The 23,731-nt window shown below is 45.2% G+C and overlaps 4 protein-coding genes and 1 pseudogene across 5 annotated transcripts; 3 read left to right on the forward strand and 2 right to left on the reverse strand.

Annotated features, from left to right (window-relative positions):
- The first annotated feature begins 483 nt into the window (after positions 1-483).
- Positions 484-1,223, forward strand: LOC102716847 (pathogenesis-related protein PRB1-3-like). The gene has a single exon (XM_040521138.1). It carries the CDS (start codon positions 641-643, stop codon positions 1,217-1,219), a length of 579 nt encoding a protein of 192 aa, XP_040377072.1. The 5' UTR covers positions 484-640; the 3' UTR covers positions 1,220-1,223.
- Positions 1,224-3,518: 2,295 nt separating this feature from the next.
- LOC102717130 (pathogenesis-related protein PRB1-3-like) lies at positions 3,519-4,352 on the reverse strand. Its single transcript, XM_040521457.1, has one exon. It carries the CDS (start codon positions 4,292-4,294, stop codon positions 3,755-3,757), a length of 540 nt encoding a protein of 179 aa, XP_040377391.1. The 5' UTR covers positions 4,295-4,352; the 3' UTR covers positions 3,519-3,754.
- Positions 4,353-5,784: 1,432 nt separating this feature from the next.
- On the forward strand, positions 5,785-9,582 carry LOC102702261 (annotated as a pseudogene). The gene is made up of 10 exons (XR_005811104.1): positions 5,785-6,192; positions 6,274-6,341; positions 6,961-7,031; positions 7,185-7,436; positions 7,738-7,901; positions 7,987-8,042; positions 8,169-8,221; positions 8,321-8,438; positions 8,736-8,833; positions 9,167-9,582. The product of XR_005811104.1 is annotated as an uncharacterized LOC102702261 (transcript).
- A 116-nt stretch (positions 9,583-9,698) lies between these two features.
- Positions 9,699-13,383, forward strand: LOC102702539 (U-box domain-containing protein 52-like). The gene is made up of 8 exons (XM_040520715.1): positions 9,699-10,292; positions 10,402-10,496; positions 10,597-10,718; positions 10,803-11,057; positions 11,143-11,419; positions 11,499-11,600; positions 11,700-12,908; positions 13,000-13,383. Exons 1-8 carry the CDS (start codon positions 10,109-10,111, stop codon positions 13,093-13,095), a joined length of 2,340 nt encoding a protein of 779 aa, XP_040376649.1. The 5' UTR covers positions 9,699-10,108; the 3' UTR covers positions 13,096-13,383.
- An 8,115-nt stretch (positions 13,384-21,498) lies between these two features.
- LOC102702825 (mitogen-activated protein kinase kinase 5-like) lies at positions 21,499-23,043 on the reverse strand. The gene has a single exon (XM_040520282.1). The coding sequence runs from the start codon at positions 22,892-22,894 to the stop codon at positions 21,803-21,805; it is 1,092 nt and encodes a 363-aa protein (XP_040376216.1). The 5' UTR covers positions 22,895-23,043; the 3' UTR covers positions 21,499-21,802.
- Positions 23,044-23,731: the final 688 nt, after the last annotated feature.

A 23,731-nucleotide genomic window follows, 5' to 3' on the forward strand; every position in this document is an offset into this window, starting at 1 on the left:
CGTCATAGGCCTGGACCTTTTTGCTACAAGCTCGTGACCATGGCGGAAGCATCTAGAAGCCGCCATCCATGGTCACGGGCGAGCCAGACTGCAAGTATATACTTATCCGTTATCTCAGTTTATGAATAGTTGAATACTCGTACTGTTGCAATTTTGATCGCTGATAATTTTTAAATGATTAGATTATGATAAATAAAAGTTTAGTATTTATGTTTAGTATACAAAACACTTTGATAACATGACATCTATTTGGGTATTTAGAAATGGTTTGCAAAAAAATATAAATGATCAAAATTTAGACATGAATAGTGTTCGTGGATAAGTATTCAGGAATGGGGGAGTATATGTTCCATCAGCAGTAGTTACTCAGGCTGTCCGAAAATCAAAATTTGTGGCCTTTGTGATGACCAAAACAAGCCCGCGTCGGCATAAACAAACCGATCATGGTCGAAACGATGTCTCGAGATAACAAAATGTAGACAAAAACTGCGTCATGCATGCTGGCTACAACAGTTGCTCCCACTTCATGGTCACGGGTGGCAGAGACAATGGCGCCATCTGCCACCGGCGCATATAACCTGTTCGTCCAATCCCAGCTCCCAACTTCGCTGCTGCAGCGCAGCGACCAATCAGAGAAGCCATGAAGCAGCTCGTGGCTCTCGTCGTCTCCGCCCTTCTCGTCCACCCGCTGCTCGCCACGGCGTCGCTCGCCGACGGCAAGTACGGGAACGCGACGGTGTACGGCATCGCGGTGGCGAAGTGCGCGGGGTGCGGCGCGCTGGGCGCGTGGGCGGAGTCGGTGGAGTTCCTCTACTACCACAACCTGGTGCGGCTGGCGCGGTGGGAGCTGCCGCTGGCGTGGTCGCCGCGGCTGGAGCAGTATGCGCGGTGGTGGGCGGCGCAGCGGCGCGCCGACTGCGCGCTGCGGCACTCGTTCCCGGAGGGGCAGTTCGCGCTCGGGGAGAACATCTTCTGGGGCGGGGCCGGCAGCGCGTGGCGCCCCGGCGACGCCGTCAAGGACTGGGCCGCCGAGGGCGTCGACTACTCCTACGCCGCCAACGCGTGCGCGCCCGGCCGCGAGTGCGGCCACTACACGCAGATCGTGTGGCGCGGCACCACCTCCGTCGGCTGCGCGCGCGTCGTCTGCGGCGACGGCGGCGTCTTCATGACCTGCAACTACTACCCTCCGGGCAACGTCGTCGGCGAGAAGCCATACTGATCGATCATGAGCTGAAACGTCATAGCCCGTACGAGAAGAACACCAGGACTGTAGTACACTAGAGAGCTGTCATGATTGTCATGAAAACTGAATGCACAGTTATATGTTCAATAAAAAGTTTCAGGAATGCATGCATTTCTGAGTCACTGTCACTGTAAATATATATTCGCTAGAGTTCTATTAAGCACTCCTTATAAATTTCCTGAAGAGTTTGTTTGATAAAGGATAGAAATCCAACAAGCAGGGGCGGAGCTACGTATACGGGGTGGGGAGAGGGGTTAGAACCCTAAAAATCTTTTAGCTAGTGTTTATCAATTTTCACCACATATAAATTCTCTTAATCCAAATTCAGACACCTGTAGCAGTCTAAATTTAGTTCAAAACACTGAAAAACAAATGAATGACACACTCATCTATTTTGCTCTAGCTCCTCCCTGCCGACTACATAACTAAAGGTTACATCAATGCACACTCTCACTCTCACAATTGAATAAAAAAACAAACAGAAAATGAAAATTAGAAGACTAGCTTTAAGTTTTTTTTCTTATTGCTTTAAACTTCAAGGAGATACCGAGATAGCCCACACTTTCTCCATCTTGCCCTCTCGTTGCCACGAGGCCACCATAAAAATTCCTTCTTTCTGTCATGAGCGAAGGAAGGGGGCAAGACTAGTTTGCCAACTTGTCTTGAGCACTGATGGCAAGTCCTTGGATGGGCTACTCCCTATAGTGTGAATTAGTCCATCGTCTTCACATTGTCATCATCATAGCGCACCGCCTCCGCTAAGCTACTGTAGCTTATCTCATCAAAGGAGGTTCTCCCTAAATAGCCGCTATATCACATGACAATCATCATTCCCGCAACACGAACGAGCATCTCTCCACCTCACAGTAATTGCCATTGAACCTCATTTCTGCTAAGCCACCGAAGCTTATCTCGCTAGAGGATCGCCATCGCCATGCTATCGTCATTGCAAACCACGATATCTCTCGAGCTGCCATAGCTTTTCTGGTTAAAGAGACATCACCACATCATTGTAGCCTTAGACTCTGACCTCCGGCAAGCTGTTGCCAAAGCCTATTTCGCCAGAAAATCACCACTATCACACTATCTCTTGACTCTCACTTCCCCACCACACCATTGGCACCGTTGTTGCGCCCGGGGTCCCTCCTAGAGCACCACCAAGCTAACCAACCACCGCCGCCAGCACTGAGCCGACCATCACCGTCATCGGCACCTACTGGTGTCGTTGTTATGCATGTCACCACTTCTACACAACTACTAGAAGATTGTGATGCCAACCGACTCCATCGATCTTGCTTCCTCCTACATCAACACGTAACACCGATATCCCCAAGAAGTGGGTGCTTTTGGCCAGTGGCCAACTTGGCCATGGCGCACTGTTGGCTAGCTTGGCCATGGGGCTCTACCCGCTCCAACCGTCGCCCAGACCACAGATGAAACAACCATCCTTACCAGGGATAACCAATAGATTTAAATATGAAGAAAAAAAGGATGGGAGGAAGGAGAAAGAAGGTGGAGATGAGGAGAGAAGGGATTGGGGGTGGATAGGATGATTGAGGGGAGAGGCACCGCTGCCGTCCATGGGAATGAGGGATGTAGACTTTGGTCATGAGTAGCAGGCATTGGCGGAAAAGTATATATGTTTTCTATGTGTTGAAGGGTTTGTTCGGTCTGTACACATTTTAAAATATAGGAATAGACAAGGTGGAATAGAAAATACATACATTTTTTCTATATTTTTTCTCTGTAATGTATATGAAAAAGTAAAGTTCCTCTTAGGTTTACTACTCCATTCATACAAACTAAATCATATTTATAGAAGTTGCTACTTAGGAATCCTCGTTTTTTTCCTCTAAATAGAACCACCGCTAAATCTAACGGAATTTCATATCCTCTCCCCTACTGTTCTTGCAATACTGCTCACTGAAATATGAGCCCCACACGCTATTAGACCCATATGTCAGTGAGCAGTACTGCAGAATCAGTACTATTAGCATCTCATCCCAATCTAAAGATGTTTAGGTTTGTAAATCAAAAGGAGTGTGATTGTTTCAGTCTTTAACAGAGGAAGGTGAAAAACACTGCAAACTGAGGGTGATGATTTGGGCCATCGTCGCGAGTTTGCGGCCCAATAGACGAAATATGCGGCCTCCCAGCCCAATAAAAAGATTTGCATCTTACAATGGAGACATATAGAGCAAAAACGGATGCATAGTGAATTTGTGATAATCTGTTCTGTGAATAACGAGCAAATGTAATTATCCTTTTGTGCCCGATACTAACATGATATACTGCGTCGTGCAGAATGAAGAACCAAACAAAAGTAACTAAAGAGCTGACGAATGATGCTATTTGAGAGAATTATTTGATCCTGTACGCAGCAATAGCATCATCATCATCATCAATCTAATTCAAGCCCCAACTAATAACCATAGATAGATGGATTATGGGATCAAGAAATGGCAAGAGGCGTATTAGCGTTTAGAAGACCGTTCCTAATTACGATCAAGTTCAGAACGGCTTCTGTCCCATGATGTTGCCCTGCGGCTCGTAGTGGCACGCCATGAGCGTCTCGCCGGAGGCGCAGGGGACGCTGGCGCAGCCGACCTGCGTGCTGTCGCGCCACATCATCTGCTTGTAGCGGCCGCACTCCTTCCCGGCGGCGCACGCGTTGGCGCCGTAGTCGTAGTGCTGCGCCTCCTCCGCCCACGCCGCCACCGCGTCGCTCGGCTGCCAGGCCTCGCCGCCGTAGCCGCGGAACACGTTCACGCCGCCGGCCGCCGCCGCCGCGCCGCAGTCGCCCTTGTACTGGTCCGCCCACTGCGTCGCCTTCTCCGCCAGGTCGCTGCTCCACTTGAGCGGACGCAGGCCGTAGATCGCCCGGAGGTGCGTCTGCGGCACCACGAACTGCTGCGCCTCGCTGATCTGGAGCAGCCGCCGCGGCGCTGCGCCGGCCGCCGCGACGAGCGTGTGCGGCGACGATAGGAGCAGCACGGCGGCCACCACGACGCAGCAGCACCAGCACGAGAGCCTCCTTGAGCCGTACTCCATGGCCGACCACTAGCTCGCTCAAGACCAGTGTCTTCCTCCCTAGCTTGCTAGCTACTGGTTGGAGGGTTTCAAAGGCTAGAGGCTACCTTACCATTGGTAGCTCTTATATATACGCATGCGAGCTGAAGATTATTACAAAACGCCGTTGACAATTAAGATTTAATCTGCAACTAGAAGCGGTAGATCTACTGCTGGTCGATCAGAGATTCAGAACGCATGCAGAATTTTAATCGATCGATGCAGTGAGCAGCAGGAAGAATCATTGCATGTGATCAGGCACATACATTGAGGGGGTGCTCCCAGTTCTTGTTTGACTTGCAGTTTCAGTACCTTTTTTTTTTCAGTTTGTATATTGTTCAGCCTTTCCATTGGTTGGTTTGACATCTTTGGGAAATCGATGGAGCAGTGACGATGTCAGAGCATGACTGCCTAGGATCGATGGAGTTCAACTCTGCAGTTTGCACCCCGAAGTAAACGCTTCGTGAAGGGTAGTTTTCTGGGTTCAAGCTGTGGGCTTGATCAGGATTAATTCGATGTGTCAGTGTCATATTTACAAAATGCTTTCGTGGAGGGTTTAGTGTAACTAGAAGCACTGTGAAAGTGGCCACACACATGCCCTCATGTGGGTGTGCGTGCTAATCTCTAAAACAACATCTGAGATCGTACGATCAGTCGGCGAATACGTCGAAGCTTCGTTTCCTGCTCTTGTTGATCGATGTAGCATTAAACAATGGACAAAATCATTTGGGAGGTGGGTTGGATTCTGATTATATTCAAGGATGTGAAAATAAGAAGGAACAATTTTGTTCTTATCCCTCTTTTAATTCTAATATTGATTTTACACCTGTTCTTTTAACTGAAGCCATAATTTATCCTTTTTTTAGACAGACAACAGTAACGGTGTTAAGTTAGTGATAAAATATCGTTTTAGCCTTACTTAGGATTTTCATGTTTATTCCTGTTTATTTCTACTAGTATACAACAACGACATGCACTGCTTCAATGTACAATGAAGGGGGGAAATGTAATTGAAAAGATAAACATGATAAAAATAAAAATCTGAGTAAGGCTAAATGATATTTTGTCGCTAACTTAACACAGTTACTACTGTCCGTCCAAAAGAGAGATAAACTGTGGCTTCAACTCAAATACCAGGGGCAAAAATAAAAAAACCCTAAAAATAGTGACAAAATCAATATTAGACAACGAAATTGTTCAAAATAAAACTAAGTACAGAAAAAAAAACAGTAGCTTTTATGGGCTTTAGGCCCATTTAAGAGAGCGCCCTCAATTTCAAGCCCAACTGCTAGCGGCGGCCCATTAACTCAATGACCGCGAAAGCCAAACCACCTAGTGCTCTCCCGTGAATCCCATCCGTTCGATCCAAATCAACCATCCAATCTCCGCCCTCCATTTCATCAGAAAGGTAACAGCTGGCTTGCTTCCCCGATTCGAGAACCGTCGATGTGGGCCCACACACCAACACACCAATGCCCGCCTCTTCTGGACTCTACCCTTCCGCCACGTGTTCCTTCTCCGCCGCCTGCGCCTCCGCCTCCGCGCCGCCGCAGCCGCGGCCGGCGGCTCGCCCCCGCGATGGGCCAGTCCCCGAGCGCGCCGTCGGGGCGGAGCCGCAACCGCGGCGGCGTCTCTAAGTGGTCGCCGCCGGGGCTCCGTCTCGACCTAGGGTTGCTGCTTGGCCGGAAGCCGAGGTCTGGGGGCGAGAAGCTGGACCTGGCGAACTGGCTGAGGTGCTTCCTGGCGCCCCAGCTGCCGCAGCCGACGGCGGCGGCGGAAGCGAGCGCCGAGGGGAGGGACGCGGGAAACCGCGTGGAAGAGGAGGCCGGAAGCGAGGAGGCCGATCACCTCGTCGTCATGGTCAACGGGCTATACGGGAGGTTTGCGTGCGATGTCACTGCTTCATTTGCTGTATTGTGTTATGTATGCTTTCCTATCAGCTAACTCGGTGCTTTGGGCAGTTCGGCGGATTGGAAATTTGCGGCCGAGCAGTTCGTGAAGAGGCTGCCCGGGAAAGTCTTCGTTCATCGTGAGTTTATTCTACTCGATTAGCTGGCTTAGTGCTCTCCAAATTTGTTCATGTGGATAAAATTTTATTCAATTTTCGTTTATAATTTAGAGGCTGTAGTGGAATTGATTTTGCGTGCACATTACAAAAGGGCTGTTAAGACGTGGAACTGCAAATGCAGCGCAATGCATTTTCACAAATAGGGATGTGAGAACACTGAGATCATCAGGTCAAGGTATCTGGCTAGACAGCTAGCATAGAAACATAATTCCAAAAAATCGATCTTGGTTGTACATGAAGATGCGGGATTTATTCAATTCAGATATCAGAAAGTTTCTGTTTAACCATGGTGTGGCTAGATTGAAATCCCTTGCAAGTTTATTTTTAATGGCGGGTGTAACTAGTTTGAAATCTCTCACAAATATAGATGCTTTCAGTGACGGTCTGAAGTTGGAAGAATAAGTACTGTGCTAGCATGATGATGCCGCCAAAAATCACTTGTGCTCTGGTTTTAGTTGCTATTCTCCCATGTCGATTTATACATCACACAGCCCAGTTGGTTTGCCATGCCTTAAGCAGTAAATGTTCATCTGCGTACTTAATCATACACCTATTGTGTCTAACTAAATTTCTGGAACAGGCAGTCAGTGCAACCATTCAAAGTTAACATATGATGGAGTCGACTTGATGGGAGAAAGGTTAGCTGAAGAGGTACAGGCATCCAGCCAACTTCGTTATACCAATTGTCCATACGTCTACTAGTTCATGGTCACTGTAAACAGTAGAACACTTTATACTTGCACTTTACATGGAATTGCAGATTATTATGAAGGGTATGTAATGACATTAATATTTAACACTCAGGTTCGACAAGTTGTTCAGAGGAGAAGTAACCTAAAGAATATCTCTTTCGTTGCCCATTCCCTTGGTGGTTTAGTTACACGATATGCAATTGGAAAACTTTATGATGCATCGATAAATGCAGAGGCTTATCTTGATAAAGATAACTTCTCAGATGAACAGAGAACATCTAATGGTGGTAAAATAGCTGGTTTAGAGCCAATAAATTTGATTACGGTTGCTACGCCGCACTTGGGATCAAGGTGGAATAAACAAGTAAGTTATCCAGCCCATTTACTTGTATTGTGTTTGACATGTTGATCTCAGATGTCATCTTTAACGTTTGTATTATCAATTTAAACCATTTCCTTCTAGCCGCCAAACTTTAGTGGTTTCATAGCATACTGATGTCGAAAACTTGCCATAAACCGAACCCCGTATTAAGTTGTATTCCGCTCTGGACATTGGAGTATTTAGTTGTACCTTCTTTGATTATTTTTTTACTTTTCTACCTAGGAATTGAATAAGAAATAATATGAATAAGTAGAATAAAATTGACCCTCTTTTTTCTTGACAGCTTCCTTTCCTTTTTGGTGTTCCATTTTTGGAGCGAACTGCTGCAGGAACTGCACATTTTATAGTTGGGAGAACAGGTAAACATTTATTCCTTACAGACACAGATGATGGGAAGGCCCCACTTCTTGTACGAATGGTTGAAGACTGTGATGATGGAAAATTCATGTAAATATCCAGCAATTGGTTCAATCTATACTTTTATGTATAACTTATCTATTTCCATATCTTAACATGGCGTTGCTTTGTGCAGGTCTGCGTTGCGCTCTTTTAGGCGCCGTGTTGCCTATGCGAACGTAACATATGATCGTATCCTACCAATGCCACAAGTTACACTATTTATTTCTTTTTTGGTGTTGTGTTGAACACTTGAACTATGAATTGGTTTTAAAGGCATCAACTTTGGTTGCCTGTGTCCTTAACATATTGGTAAAGATATAGTTGGCTGGAGAACATCATCAATTCGTCGTCAGCATGAATTACCTAAGGTAAATTACTGCTTGACCTATTCAATTTAAGAGGCAACACAATCTTGTTATACTTTTATGCTCACTACATTAATCATCTGGCCTGTTTATGCATCTCAGCTTCAGTTAGCACCAAGTGATAAAATGTATCCACATGTTATCCATGTTGACAAAGGAAATTCGGAGCATCATCTGCCAGAGGAATCTGTAGAAGCTTCACTTACATATAGCATCGAAGGTAAGAATCACTGTGACATACATATCAGTAGGCATTAACACTGCAAACTTGTTTTTGATACTTTCTGTAAAGTTTGGACAGAGGTGCCATGTGTAAATTGCACATAAGCTTTATTGGCACATCAATCTAAAATGATATGATGTTAGTAGTAGAGGCGTCTGTAACACACGCACGGATAGTGAATTCTTGCATCTCATTTGATCAGAAACTATTGATTGCTTTGCACTGTAGACTTAAAGTTGCTTCTAGGTTTCCTGCTAGGAGTGCAATGAAACTTTACTGCTTCTGCTGTTACAGAACTGATGATCCGTGGCCTTACACAAGTTCCCTGGGAACGTGTTGATGTATGCTTTCATAAGAGCTGGCTAAGATACAACGCCCACCATAATATCCAGGTATCCTCTGCTACTCCCATACTTCTGTTTGCCAATCATTAGAGAATAATATAACCTACAAATACTTTTAGTGAACCACAAATCTAAGACTGATAACTGAACAGTAATAGGGAGTTGAACTATTAAGCGCAGGGCAATGTGGCTGCTAGGATTGTGCTTAAGGACCTTATATATATGTTATTGCTTCTTTGTGCCTTCAGTAGTTATGTACACAACACTGTTATTAGAAGATAAAAGTATTCTCCCTCCCTTTGGGGTTCATGGGATCGTAACATATAAGATTAGAGATATAGAGAATTCCAAGCATTTGATGTAAACTGATGCTTGGTGCAGGTTAGGATCCATCCTGTTAATTCAGATGGCGAAGACGTAATCTACCATATGATAGACAATTTTCTAGTCTAGCTAAATTTCGGCGATTTCTTGAGGAATAACAACCTTTTTGCCGGTGGGTTAACTCCATTCTAGTTAGGTTACGATGCCCATGGACCAACATCTGGTTCAGGGAATCACGCATGATGTAACTATCATTTATCAAATCAGGGAAGCCTCTGATGTATTGTTTTGTAGTGTAAAGATTATTGTTCGGCTGTCAATAGTGTAAATGTCAGCTTAATATATTTTGTACATATGAATTTGTTAAACTTGGCAGCCTCTGGTTGTATATGCTGCAATTTGGTGGTTGAAACAATGTAAAAGTGTGTAATTGTTTTCTGAATAAAGACACCTTTGATGCAATTCTTGGTTCTTCCGTCAATGTTTTATCTGTTGCAGGAGGTACCCTTTATCAATGGTTTTGAAACCCACTTATACAGTCTTATCTGTTGCCAGTAGTATATACCATCGTCCGCTGTTTTGTAGGCCAAAAACAGGAGAAGAAGCACTGGTGGTTATCCGTTAACCCAGCAGGTAAAAGAAGACAAACGAACACGATAAACATTTTTAAACTCGTTCTAAGTACGACGTGTTTATTAATAGTCAATAGAGGTCAGAACAGGAGGGCAAAGGTCTAAATGAGATCCCTATACTCTTGTCATGAACAATGGTCTCATAATTCCATTCATTCAGAGGATGAACAATTAGGCTGTATAGTTCTTTTCCCCCCTGAAGATATTGGTAGCAGAGTTGTACGCAGGCAGGAAAATGGAATGGAACTAGTGCAAGATACCAAGCTTGATCCACCAATTCGACGAGCACAAGAGCAACAAGGAACAATTCGACGAGCACAAGAGCAACAAGGGAAGGCAAGGATAAGCTGATCGATTAGCCCTGGCAATGGGCAAGTACAGCGACGGGAGGGACGGCGGCGAGCCCGGCGGCGGCGGCGGCTACCCGCTGGTGGCGGTGTGCATCGACAAGGACAAGAACAGCCAGAACGCCCTCAAGTTCGCGACGGAGACGGTCGTCCACAAGGGCCAGACCATCGTGCTCGTCCACGTCCACACCAAGGGCTCCTCAGGCAAGCAACCCCGTCCATCCGATCCGCCGCCGCCTCCTCGCGCTCCGCTTCGCGCCGCGGCCTTCTTCTGACGGTGAGCCGCGCCGCGCCGCTCCGGCGGTTTGTGCAGGTGGGGTGGAGGACGCCGCCGGGTACAAGCAGCCGTCGGACCCGCAGATGAAGGACCTCTTCCTCCCGTTCCGCTGCTTGTGCACTCGCAAAGACGTAACGCCGACGCCGTCCATCTTTTCTCAGTTGCTGGCTTGCTGCTACTATACTACCTTCTTGGATCGTTTGCAACAATAGGGTTTCTCCTGGCTCGCAGATCCTCTGCAAGGACGTGGTGCTGGACGAGCACGACGTGTCCAAGGCGATCGTCGAGTTCGCCGCGCACGCCGCCATCGAGAAGCTCGTCGTCGGCGCCACCGCCAGGGGCGGCTTCGTCAGGTAACCCAAAATTTGTTGCCTCTCTAAGCAGCCGTCGATGCATCCGACGAGCTAAGTTGGTATTGTGTTGGTTGGCGTGTGAAGGTTCAAGGCGGACATCCCGAGCAGCATCTCCAAGACGGCGCCGGACTTCACCACCGTGTACATCGTCTCCAAGGGCGGCAAGGTGACGTCGATGCGGCAGGCCACCCGCCAGGCGCCGGCCGTCTCGCCGCTCCGGACGATGATGCAGGGGCCCAAGCCCGAGCACGTGCCCACGCAGAAATGGACGCCGCCGCCTCCGGCCACGACGAGAGGCGACACTGCCGGGACACCGCAACTGCAGGACAATTTCATCATGTAAGCTGAGAGAGCAGATACGTCCATGGCAGCTAGCTAGGGAGGAAGAAGAATGGGTCAGAAACTGGAGTGTTTGCATGGACAGGTCGCCGTTCGCGAGGGGGATGAACACGTCGGCGAGGAAGGCGTTCCCGGACTACTCGGTGCCGGAGTCGTCGGACATCTCCTTCATCAGCGCCGGCCCTCGCCGGAGCGTGGACCGGTACCCGCCGCGGCTGTCGAACGGGTCGGACGGCCATGGCCACGACCACCACAGCTTCGAGGCGGCGGCGCCCACGCCCAACAAGTGGGGCGATTCCTTCGGCAACGAGAGCACGTCGCACTCCCAGAACAGCAACTCCTCCTCGTCCTCCGTTGCAATGGTACACACGCACTACAAGGCTAGATATGTGTGCACAACGATGAGATCTTGCAATGATCGTTGTGATCTCCGCCATGCAGGAAGACATGGAGGCCGAGATGAGGCGGCTGCGGCTGGAGCTCAAGCAGACCATGGACATGTACAGCACGGCGTGCAAGGAGGCGCTCACGGCGAAGCAGAAGGTGTGTGTCATGAGATCAATGGATTAACCAAGAACTTAAACATTGCAATCACATGATGCATTTGATTTGTGAAAGTTGAAATGAGTTTGATGCGTGCAGGCGATGGAGCTGCAGCGTTGGAAGATGGAGGAGGAGCAGCGGTCGCAGGAGACGCGGCTGACAGAGGAGTCGGCCATGGCGCTGATCGAGCAGGAGAAGGCCAAGGCGAGGGCGGCCATCGAGGCGGCGGAGGCGTCGCAGCGGCTGGCGGAGCTGGAGGCGCAGAAGCGGATCAGCGCGGAGATGAAGGCGCTCAAGGAGGCCGAGGAGCGGCTCAAGTCCATGGGAGCCGGCCGCGGCGCGGTCAGGTACCGGAAGTACACCATCGAGGAGATCGAGCTCGCCACCGACCACTTCGCCGAGCCCCGCAAGATCGGCGAGGGCGGCTACGGCCCGGTCTACAAGGGCCACCTGGACCACACGCCGGTGGCCATCAAGGTGCTCCGCCCCGACGCGGCGCAGGGGAGGTCGCAGTTCCAGCAGGAGGTGGAGGTGCTCAGCTGCATCCGCCACCCAAACATGGTGCTCCTCCTCGGGGCCTGCCCGGAGTACGGCTGCCTCGTCTACGAGTACATGGCCAACGGCAGCCTCGACGACTGCCTGTTCCGGCGCGGCGGCGGCCCGGTCATCCCATGGCAGCACCGGTTCCGCATCGCGGCGGAGATCGCCACCGGCTTGCTGTTCCTGCACCAGACCAAGCCCGAGCCGCTCGTCCACCGCGACCTCAAGCCGGGCAACATCCTTCTCGACCGCAACTACGTCAGCAAGATCAGCGACGTCGGCCTCGCCCGCCTCGTGCCGCCGTCCGTCGCCGACAGCGTCACGCAGTGCCACATGACGTCGGCGGCGGGGACCTTCTGCTACATCGACCCGGAGTACCAGCAGACGGGGTTGCTCGGCGTCAAGTCGGACGTCTACTCCCTCGGCGTCATGCTGCTGCAGATCGTCACGGCGCGGCCGCCGATGGGCCTCACGCACCACGTCGCCCGCGCGCTCGAGCACGGCGCGCTCGCCGACCTGCTCGACCCGGCCGTCCAGGATTGGCCCGTCGACGAAGCGCGCTGCTTCGCCGAGATATCCATCCGCTGCTGCGAGCTCCGGCGAAAGGACCGGCCGGACCTCGCCAACGTGGTGCTCCCGGAGCTCAACCGCCTGCGCGCGCTCGGCGAGGACAACATGCAGTTCTGCGACACCATGAACGGCCGGAGCAGCTTGCAAAGTTCGCTGTTCCACAGCAACTCTTCCATTCATCAACCTTATCGACAAAACGTAAGATCGATTGATCCATATCTCTGCAAATTTCACTGCAAGCAAGAACACAGATCAAATATTATTTTTGCTGCATTTGATTAATCACCAGGATATGGCGAGTGATCCGCACAGCGTAGGGAGGTCGCCGTACAACGGGAACACGAGCCAACACGCCGTGCCGGCAAGAAGGCTATACTACAACTAAGCCGACGTGAGCTTGCACTCCGACTGCATTTTAGGTGTTGCTGCATGCAAAGATCCTTGGACACAAACGTCTCACTAAGCAGAGAGTTTATCCCAATGCTTCTTTTGATTAGGAAGCTAGTGTTGTTAATGCAGAGGTTAGAGAGCCATGTCATGGCTGCATGTGCTTGTGAGGTTGCAAACTTTAGTATATGATAGTAGTTGGTCGTTTCTTGATCCTGTCATTTGTAAAGGACCTGACATTTTTAATGTATGGAAACGCTGACCGTTTCTTGCAGAAGTTTCGATATGAGATTTGCTTCAGTCCAATAAAAAGTATCTCGAGGTACCGGTACCTCGAGATACCGGTACCTCGTGGTACCAAATCATTTCTGATTATTGGATCTAACCGTGTATATCCTACTCAGCTAAATCCAACAGTGAGAAACGATTTAGTACCTCGAGATATTTTTTGTTGGACCAGAGCAAATCTCTTTGGATATTGGGGTGGCAGAGATTTGGTATCTGGCAGTGCCATTAAAAAACAAGTTCAGTCGTCGGAGTCACATTATAATCTGAACTTAAATTCTTGTGTTCATATCTTAGCAACACTTTGTTTCATGAGAGTAGACATCTTGTGCACCATGCTGCATAATCCACAACCGAATGACGTTCAGGGCGTAATTAAGAAAGTACATTATGACGATCATTTCCAGCCGTACGCATTCCTACTCCAACGAAGACTTGGTGGTTTCTGAAATCAACTGAACAGTTTGTTTGGTGCCCTTGTTTCACGAAAGAATCATCTGCTGAAGTTTGAACTGATCCAAACGTGCAGAAAAAGTCAACTTATGGGTAATAATTTACAGGATATTTAACATCTTGGTATCTGCTTATTTTTTATTTTTATAAGCCAAAATTTGATTTTTTTTAATCTTAAATTTGGAGTTTTTTCATCGTAATTTATCTTCAGCTCTACCTTTTACATCGCTCAGAAATACATATAAAAGTTTTATTTATATTTTTTTATAAATATGATTTTTTTTTAAAAAAACAAACAATCACCCTCTAAGTATTTTTTTTTGACAAATATCCTCTAAGTATTTATCATTCTTAAGTATTTTTTTGACAAATATCCTCTAAGTATTTATCATTCTTAGATGCAATTAACCCCTATGTATTTGCCATAGACATGTAGAGTAGCAAATATGTAAATATGTTGTTATAGCAGTGACAAGTAATTAAGCACACCAGTGAAATGCATGTCATAACTACATAAATAATAAATAAATCACCGTTATTTTCTCTAAAATGGTCAATCATTGTAGGTCGAAAATCAACCATATTTACCAATGTCACTATTTAGTGGTATAACATTAAAAGAAATGAGAAAAATCTAATTTATGTAGAGCTAGATTGAGAAACTATAAAAAACGTGGGCTAGTCAAGCAATTTTGTCAACCTTTTCTAAAACATATTTTCATAGTTATATCTTGTCGTGCAACATCTTTTTTTTAGATAATGGATAACCCAGCATTGACTTCAAAAGAAGCTACAGCCAATTATTACATAGTTTATAGTTTGACGCACCAGAAAATTCAATGGGCTTAAACATAAGATAAGAACAAGATAAAACAGTAGACACTATAAAAGACCAGCCTTATTCAAATCTAATGTTGAATTGCCAACCAAAGTGCCCAAAAACTTGCATAGCCAAAATCTCCAACTTCCGGCAAGCAATAAAAATAGTCTATTTGTTTTCTTCATGCTTTTGTAGGTGTGCCCAGAACCGTAACCAATAAGTTACCCTGAAAAGGACCTGCAAATATGATTAAGTTATGGATTTGTCAAAAACCAACTCATTTCTACTTAACCAAAGAGCCCAGCAGATTGCAGATGCTCCAATTAACATCAATTTTTTAACCTGTACACTTTTACCACACACCCAGTTTCCACCCAAATCAACAATACTATTTGGTTCTCTTAACCCTAAAGATATATAGACAATTCTCCATATGAACTTGGCATAATGGCAATCAAAGAACAGGTGTTGGATAGTTTCATTATGCCTGCAAAAACAGCACTTTAAACTATCATCCCAATTCCTTTTAGCTAGATTGTCTTTTGTCAAAACCGCACCCTGAAACAAATACCATAAGAACACTTTTATCTTTAGGGGTATTTTTAACTTCCAAATGGATTTGTTCCTATCTATAAAACCATTATTAATTAGAGCAGAACACATTGAACGAATAGAAAATTGACCATTTTGATGCAACTTCCATCTAAACACATCTGGTTCGTTGTTCAAATTAACATGTAAAATAGTTGCAACTAAGTTGTACCACTGTATTCTATTCTCACCAAATAATGATCTATGAAAAGATACATTAAGAGGAACAGTTGACATAACAGTTATAACTGAATCACTTTTCTTCCGAACAATATTATATAAAAATTGATATTGCTTCTTAAAAGGTCTATCTCCGATCCATGCATCCTCCCAAAATCTTACCTGTGAGCCATTATTAACCATGAAAGATCCCAAAGCAAGAAAAGAGTCTTTCACTTTCATAAGACCTGACTAGAAATGTGAATCATCAGCTTTTTTTTACCACACCCGTTAATGTTTGATTTACTAAATATTTATGTTTAAGTAAATCTTGCCATACACCATCTTCCTTGATGAGTTTAAAAAGCCATTTACTCAGAAGGCAACTATTTTGAACTTATAAGTTATGAATTCCTAGACCCCCTTGCTCCTTTGGTTGGCATAATAAATCCCACTTAGCTAATCTATATTTTTTTCTTGTGGCTATCATTTTGCCAAAAGAAGCGAGATCTATAGAAATCCATTCTTTGAAGGACACCTTTTGGGATCTCAAAGAATGAGGCCATGAACATAACTAAACTGGAGAGAACAGAATTAATCAACACCAACCTACCTCCCACTGATAAAAGTTTACCTTTCCAACTACTTAGTTTCTTCTCCATTCTTTCCTCAATATGCTTCCAATCGGAATTATTTAATTTTCTAAAATTCATTGGGATTCCTAAATACTTCATGGGAAAAGAACCTAACTTGCATCCAAACAACCTCAAGTACAATTGCTCATTGTCCTTTGCTTGACCAAAACAGAATAGCTCACTTTTGTGAAAGTTTATTTTAAGACCTGATAATTGAGCAAAGACATTTAAAATCAACTTCATATTTTTTGCTTTGTCAATATCATGATCCATAAAAATTAAAATATCATCAGCATACTGTAAAATAGTCAATCCCTCATCAATGAGGTGTGGGACTACACCAACACTCTGACCATCTTCCTTTGCCTGTTTAATTAATATAGCAAGCATATCAACGACTATATTAAAAAAAATCGGAGATAAAGGATCCACTTGTCTCAACCCCTTTTTAGTTTGAAAATTTGGTCCAATTTAATCATTAACTTTTATACCAACTTGACCCCCTTAATAAAAGAAGCGATCCAATCACACCATTTCGATGAAAAACCTTTCATTTGTAGGGTTTGTTGCACAAAAGACCAATTAACCTTGTCATAAGCTTTCTCAAAATCTATCTTAAAAATTACTCCACTCTGCTTCTTCCTATGTAACTCATGCGATGTTTCATGTAAAATTACCACTCCCTCCGTAATGTTTCTACCATCCATTGATCTCAAAGTTCCTCCCTGCTTGAAAAACCGGTTGCCAGCTCTACTGAAAAGAACCCGATGGACATACTATTTACTATTTCATTCTAAAACAAGGTTATTTCTACCGCTTAACATTTATCTTAAACACATATTTTTCTTCACCTATCCACCCATAAAATTAATTGTACCCATTCATTTTTTTTAACCAATCACAATAATTCTCTAATTATTTATACATATTTTCCTAATAATCATGTTTGAGTCTAAAAAAGTAATTACTCGACGGTGGGGGGCACTGCAATGCGACGTCACTAGAGAATCCAATCGAACCGAACCTTCGCGATTCCCGTGCGTGCATCATCCATGGCGTCCATACGATCGATCCTTCACCGCTGTCAGAAAACATCACAGCAGCAGAGCATCGCAGATCGTCATCGTCATCATGCCATGGCATGGCGTCCATATGATCCGATCGATCCATCGCCGATCGATACGAAACTTCCAAACAGTGGCAGGCAGGCGTGCCGTAAGCGTTGGATGCTAGTGCACTGTTCGGCATGACATGTAGGCCTTATTTAGTTTTAATTTTTTTTCAAAAACATCACATCAATTTTTTTAACACCTAAATAAAATATTAAATATAGATGAATTAAAAAACTAATTGTATAGTTATGGAAGAAATCTTAAGACAAATCTTTTGAGCCTGATTAGTCCATGATTAGCCATAAGTACTATAATAATCAACATGTGCTAATGATGGATTAATTAGACTCAAAAGATTCATCTCGCGGTTTATAGGCTAACCGTGAAATTCGTTTTTATTCATGTCCGAAAACTCCTTTCGACATATGATCAAACATTTAACGTGATACTCTTTCTAAAATTTTTCCTAATCTAAACAAACCCGATGTTTGTGTGCGTCAGTCACCTCTCATTTCGGAAGAATCTGCGTCCTTTTCCACTCTCCTCTCCTCTCCAGACTCCAATCACCGGCCGCCCAGGATCTCGTGTGTGCCTCTATCTCTTCTCCTCGTCCTGTCATTGTCCTTCCGTTTCATCCTTGCATTTGCAGCCTGCTGTAGCCTGTCGTACTACTTCGCTTCACCGTGATTCTGCGTGAAGAAAACATACTGTACTCCTTCATTTTTGTTCTAACACATTACTGTATGATTTCTGTCCTAAGATGCAAATATTTCCACGTATTGGCACAAGTGGTAAGAAAATATGGGAGAATGACATGAGAAAGTTTGTGACTATTCGAAAGTATAATGCAAGTGAAAAGGTCAAATGGATAATTGCTACTCTCTCCATCCCTAAATGTTTGACGCCGTTGATTTTTTTATATATGTTTTACCATTCGTTTTATTCAAAAAATTTTGCAAAATATGTAAAGTTATATGTATGCATAAAAGTATACTTAACAATAAATGAAATAATATAAAAATAATTAATAATTATATAAATTTTTTGAATAAAACGAATGGTCAAACATATATAAAAAAGTCAACGGCGTAGTATAATTGATTGTTATGAGAAGTTACGTGAAAAAATATTTATATTTTAAAACAAACCGTGTGCGGTAGAAATAACTTTATTTTAAAACAAGTACCCGCTGATGCTGGAACACCGTGAAAATTGACTCCACCTCAAGTGGAGGCTCCATTTTTAGCCTAAAACACACTTGCTCCTGGATAATACTTGAACCTTCAAACATAATTGAACATGTTTTTATGTGTTTTTTAATCATAGTTTTCTTTTTAATGTTGACATTTGAGTTGAAAAAAACATAAACATAAAAGTTTTAACCATACATTATTGTTTCGCTAATTTACCATTTGGCATATTTTCTGCAAAAGGCCAACAGCGAGGCCCCGGGCACTCATTTGGGTTGGACAAATTTGGCAAGAATTCGTAGGTATTTCGAACCAGAAGGGGGATCATTCGACATCGTTATGTTTCAAACGATATATGATTACTATCCGACTGACAGTTCACTACACCAAAGAGTGTGATTAAAGGCTCGACTATCAATTCACTAGAGTAGTGATGTCTCTATCCTTACGTGATGTGGACTGTGATTACGCATTGGCGTTACTACCTCCGTCCCATAACTTTATTTTTCATTTTTGTTTATCCGACGTTTGACCATTCGTCTTATTTAAATAATTTATTAAAAATTTAAAAAAGTTAGTCACGCATAAAGTGCTATTTATCATTTAGTAAGAATAAAAATTAATCATAAAAGTTTTAAATAAGATGAAGAGTCCAAACATTATATAAAAAATTAAAAAATAATTTTATTTCAGGACAGAGATAGTAGCGTATTCATAATTGGCACGGCTGCTGCAAAGCGAATATAAAATGAGTGCTCTGGATGTACGATGTACCACCTTCTCGTAGGTACGTGACTTGTGGACAAAAACATTGACTTTTTTCTCATGCCAGCTTATAATTAACCACACCAATAATGAATGCATCACGCAAGACATGCCGCGACACGCATTTTAAGCAGTGGTACTGCATTTGCAGCCATGCGTGGTACGACGACGTACTACTCCCCATCAACATGTATTTCAAGAGGAGTGAATTTAAGCACATCTTGTTTTTAAACTACTCTCGTCCTAAAATAGAGCAACTTCTACGATGATAGTTTGGAATGCAGCTTATAAACCGTAGAATGCAGCTTTTAAACTACTCTCTCGTCGTAAAAAACAATTTACGGGGAAAATGTTTTTATGTTTTGTTATTTATAGTTTAAAAGGAAATGTAAATTAACAATAAAATCAAGTTTTAAAACTCAAATGTTGTAGTGGTTTATAGGCTGATTGGCAAATGATGGGGGTTTCTCCACACATTTAATGTTTCACATATTTTCTCATTTCAACCTATTACAATTACAAGTAATCTAGGGGTGATTGTTATGAAGAAACCAGATAACATATTTATAAATAAAAAATGATTTTATGAATAAAATTTTTATATACATGTTTTAAGCCAAGAATGAAAATAAACTATGATGAGATAACCCCAAAATCTATTGCAAATCCAAAGTTAAAAATTTAAATTTTAACTTATAAGCATAAGCGAAAAGATAAGGCTTAATTTTACCTTTCTTAATTCCTAGATAAAGAGTTTTAAGAGTTTATACATAGAGAAGAACGAGTACATCAGAAAATTAAAAGCATCCTTATCCTATCAAGATACATATAAATTCATGAAGTTGTGGATAAACTCTTGCATCAGAAATCACAGTTGAATTCCTCCTTTCAGCTGTTGCATTGTACCACTCTTTATTAGTTTGCTGCAAGTGCACTGCATCATAAGTGAGCTCATACACAACACGCATGAGAATGGCGTGTCCATTTATTGTAGGCGCACACTGCTCACAAAAGTTAATTCATATTCTCCTCCACAAGCAGCAAGCCCATCCGGGCCCACTTGCCAGTGCAGGCACGGCCCGCGTACCTCCATTAATGGAGAGGAGACGCTTCTCTTGTGTTGCTCTTTGGCTCTTCTCGCTCGCTCGCTCTCGTCTCATCTCATCTCATCTCATCGTCGCCTTTTGCTTTCTTTCTATGTACCGCCCCTTTCGCCGACCTACAAATCTATCCATTTCCAAGCAATTGTCACTCTCTCCCAGCAGAAGCAGAGGGCCCTTCCCTTCGCGCCACTGTCCCCTCTTCTGTTCTTTTTATGCTTCGTTTCCTCCTTATCATAGCAGAAAACTTTTTAACTTTATCTAAACTCCTTATAAATCTATACATTATACAAATTATAAATATAGATTAATTGATAAATTTAGTTATGACTAGATAATTTTAAAATATGAAAGCAGAGAGAACAAAACTCAAGTATCGCCCGGTCTAGTTCCCAAAAAGTTTTTCCAAACACATCACATCGAATCTTTGCACACTTAAATAGAGCATTAAATATAAATTAAAATTAAAACTAATTACACAGTTATGGAGTCGTGAGACGAATATTTTGAGCCTAATTAGTGCATGATTAGTCATAATTACTATAGTACCAACATACGTTAATGACGGATTAATTACACTTAAAAGATTCGCCCTGACCCTAACTAAACAGGGCCTATGTCAAGCTAAGGCCACGTTCATTTTTATAATGAATTTTGGATTTTTTTTTCTTGAACATGTTTTTTAAACTCTTGTACATAACCTATCTATATAAAAGATTATCATCTGATCTACCCATTTTTATTCTTTTTAAGTATTTAAAACACTTTGTCGAATAGATTTTAAAAAGAACTCAGCTATGTGAAACGGGGCTGTTCACCAAAAGCCCCGGAAATGACCAAAATCTATGCATGCAAAGTAGTGCCACCCATACAACAGGGCCCCAAAAACGATCAACGGAGAAAGGAAAAGGAGAAGAGAAGAAAAGCACAGGCTCAGGAGCGAGATACTGGTAGGCGCATGAACCCAGTGAGAGAAGAATAATAGAGAGAGCACAATTCATTCCCCCAAAACCACCAGAGAAAGAGGATCAGCAGGAGGAGGGGAAAAAATAAAGTTGATTTGGTTCCCATTTCAAGATTTGCATCCTCCGACCATCCAATGATCCATCCAATCCATCATCCCCACCCCCCACAATTGCAGAATCCAAGAAGCCAGCACAGCACAATCACAATGTTGTTTTGTCACCATCTCCTTCTTCTCCTCCTGCAACTGGAGCAGATGGACACCACCACCACCACTACCTACTCCTACTACTTGTACTAATCCTCCAATGATGGTTTCACAAATTAATTGATTAATTAATCAAGAAGAAATTGCTTTCTTAACAACCCATATTATATGATGATCATTTGGAAGAACATGAACTTAATTGAAAGAAAGAAGAAGGAGAAAGATTAAAAAAGAAGTCCAGGAGGGGAAGAGGAGCTTAATTCGAGGAGCAACAGCAACGAGAAGAGGGATGCGGTAAATTTGTGGTGGTGGCTTGAATACCCAAAATGGCTAGGAAGAGCACTCCTAGATCCCACGTCTCAATGCCAACCACCGTCCATCCATGCCCGAGCCCGTATCAAGGCCGGAATCCCATCGGAATTCATCATGAAGGAGGGGGCGCGAGGGGCTGCGGCTGCGGCTGTGGCCCGGCGACGAACCGGTGTTGGAGGAGCTGGGCCGCCGACGGCCGCCGCGCCGGATTCTTCTGGAGGCAGCAGCTGATGAAGCTCTTGAACTCCGGGGAGGCGTTGGGTGGAGCGGCCGGCGAGTCGGAGTAGCAAATCGCGCACATGAGAGCGGCCCAGTCTCCCTGCTTGCCGAGATTCTCCCCGAGGGGGAACCTGCCCAGGTAGAACTCGAGAATGCTCAGGCCGAAGCTCCAGATGTCGCCGGCGTAGCCGTCGTAGGCGCCGTCGTTGAGGTCGGTGTTGATGCGCTCGGGGCTCATGTAGGCGATGGTCCCGACGGAGGAGTTGCAGGGGTCCATGGTCTGGTTGAGGATGCGGCCGACGCCGAAGTCGGCGATCTTGACGCGGTTCCTGGAATCGATGAGAAGGTTGGAGGGCTTGATGTCGCGGTGTACGATGTGGCGGCGGTGGAGGTAGGCGATCCCGGAGAGCACCTGGCGCGCGACGTCGGCGAGGAAGGCCTCGTTGGCGATGCGGCGGCCCTCGAGGGATCCCCCGTCCATGTACTCGAGCAGGATCTGGAGCTCGCCGGCCTGCTCGTACATGCCGTGGCACCGCACCACGGCCGGGTGCTCGGCGGTGCGCAGGATGGCGATCTCGCGCGTGATCTGCCTCCGCACGGCGTCGTCGTGGTTGCCGTAGAGCACCTTGAGCGCGTAGGGCCGGCCCGTCGAGCGGTGCCGCACCATCCACACCGTCCCGCCCGCGCCGCTCCCGATACGGCGGACGCGCTCCAGCTCCGTCAGCGGCGGCGGGGCCGGCGGCGCGGACCCCACCGAATTCGGCGGGGTCGGGACGCCCCCGAGCGAGGACGACCCGGACGAGGACGCCGACGACGGCGCCGACGAAGGCGGCAGCGGCAGCGGCAGAGGCACCGCGAGCGACGTCAGGTCCCGCTGCGGCAGCGGCAGCGTGAGATCCGGGCGGCGCCGCGGCCGCCCCGGCGTGCCCGGCTGGTGCTGCTGCTGCAGCCCCGCCCGCATGTTCGGCGGCCCGTGCGGTCGCATCGCGCGGCGCAGACCGGAGGCAGGCGTTCGCGAGTGGGTTCCCCCTCCCTGCCCGCGCGGCGGCGGCGGCGGCGGCTTGATTGGCTGGCTCGCGTCGGTGCGTGTGTTTGTGGTGGGCTCGCGGCGCGGAGAGGAGGCGGCCGATCGGGGCAGGGGAGCAAGACGGATTCGATACAGAGGAGTGCTTTTTTATAGAGAAGAGACGAGAGGGTAGGAGGGGCCAAGTGAAGCAGTGACGGGGGTGGTAAGAAATTAATGTTGTTTAGGTACTAAATTTTTTTCAAAAACATTACATCAAATTTTTGAACATCTAAATAAATCATTAAATATAGATAAACAAAAAAACTAATTGCATAGTTATAGAAGAAATAGACGAATCTTTTAAGTCTAATTAGCCCATGATTAGCCATAAGTGCTACAGTAACCAACATGTGCTAATGACGGATTAATTAGGCTCAAAAAATTCGTCTAGTGGTTTCTAGGCTAGCCGTGAAATTCGTTTTTTCATCCGTGTCCAAAAACCACATCCGACATCCGATTAAACATTTGACGTGACATTTCTTCCAAAAATTTTCTCGATCTAAATACTACCTAACTTATCGACTCTTTTCTCTCTCTTTTTTTTCCGTCCGGTTTCACAGATCAGGTTTTGTTGTTTTCATCATATGCCGTGCTGCAAGTGATGTTCAGCGATTTTGGGCCTCAGTAAAATTCCCTTTTTAGTAAAACTTTATGTAGATAATGGGTTTAGTCTGGATTCGCGCTCTTTTTAAAAATATAGTTCCACGACGTACCGCGGCCGGTTACTAAACGTTATTAATTCTAGTTAGCAGTGGC

Source organism: Oryza brachyantha, chromosome 2, assembly GCF_000231095.2.
Source record: "Oryza brachyantha chromosome 2, ObraRS2, whole genome shotgun sequence".
NCBI lineage: Eukaryota > Viridiplantae > Streptophyta > Magnoliopsida > Poales > Poaceae > Oryza > Oryza brachyantha.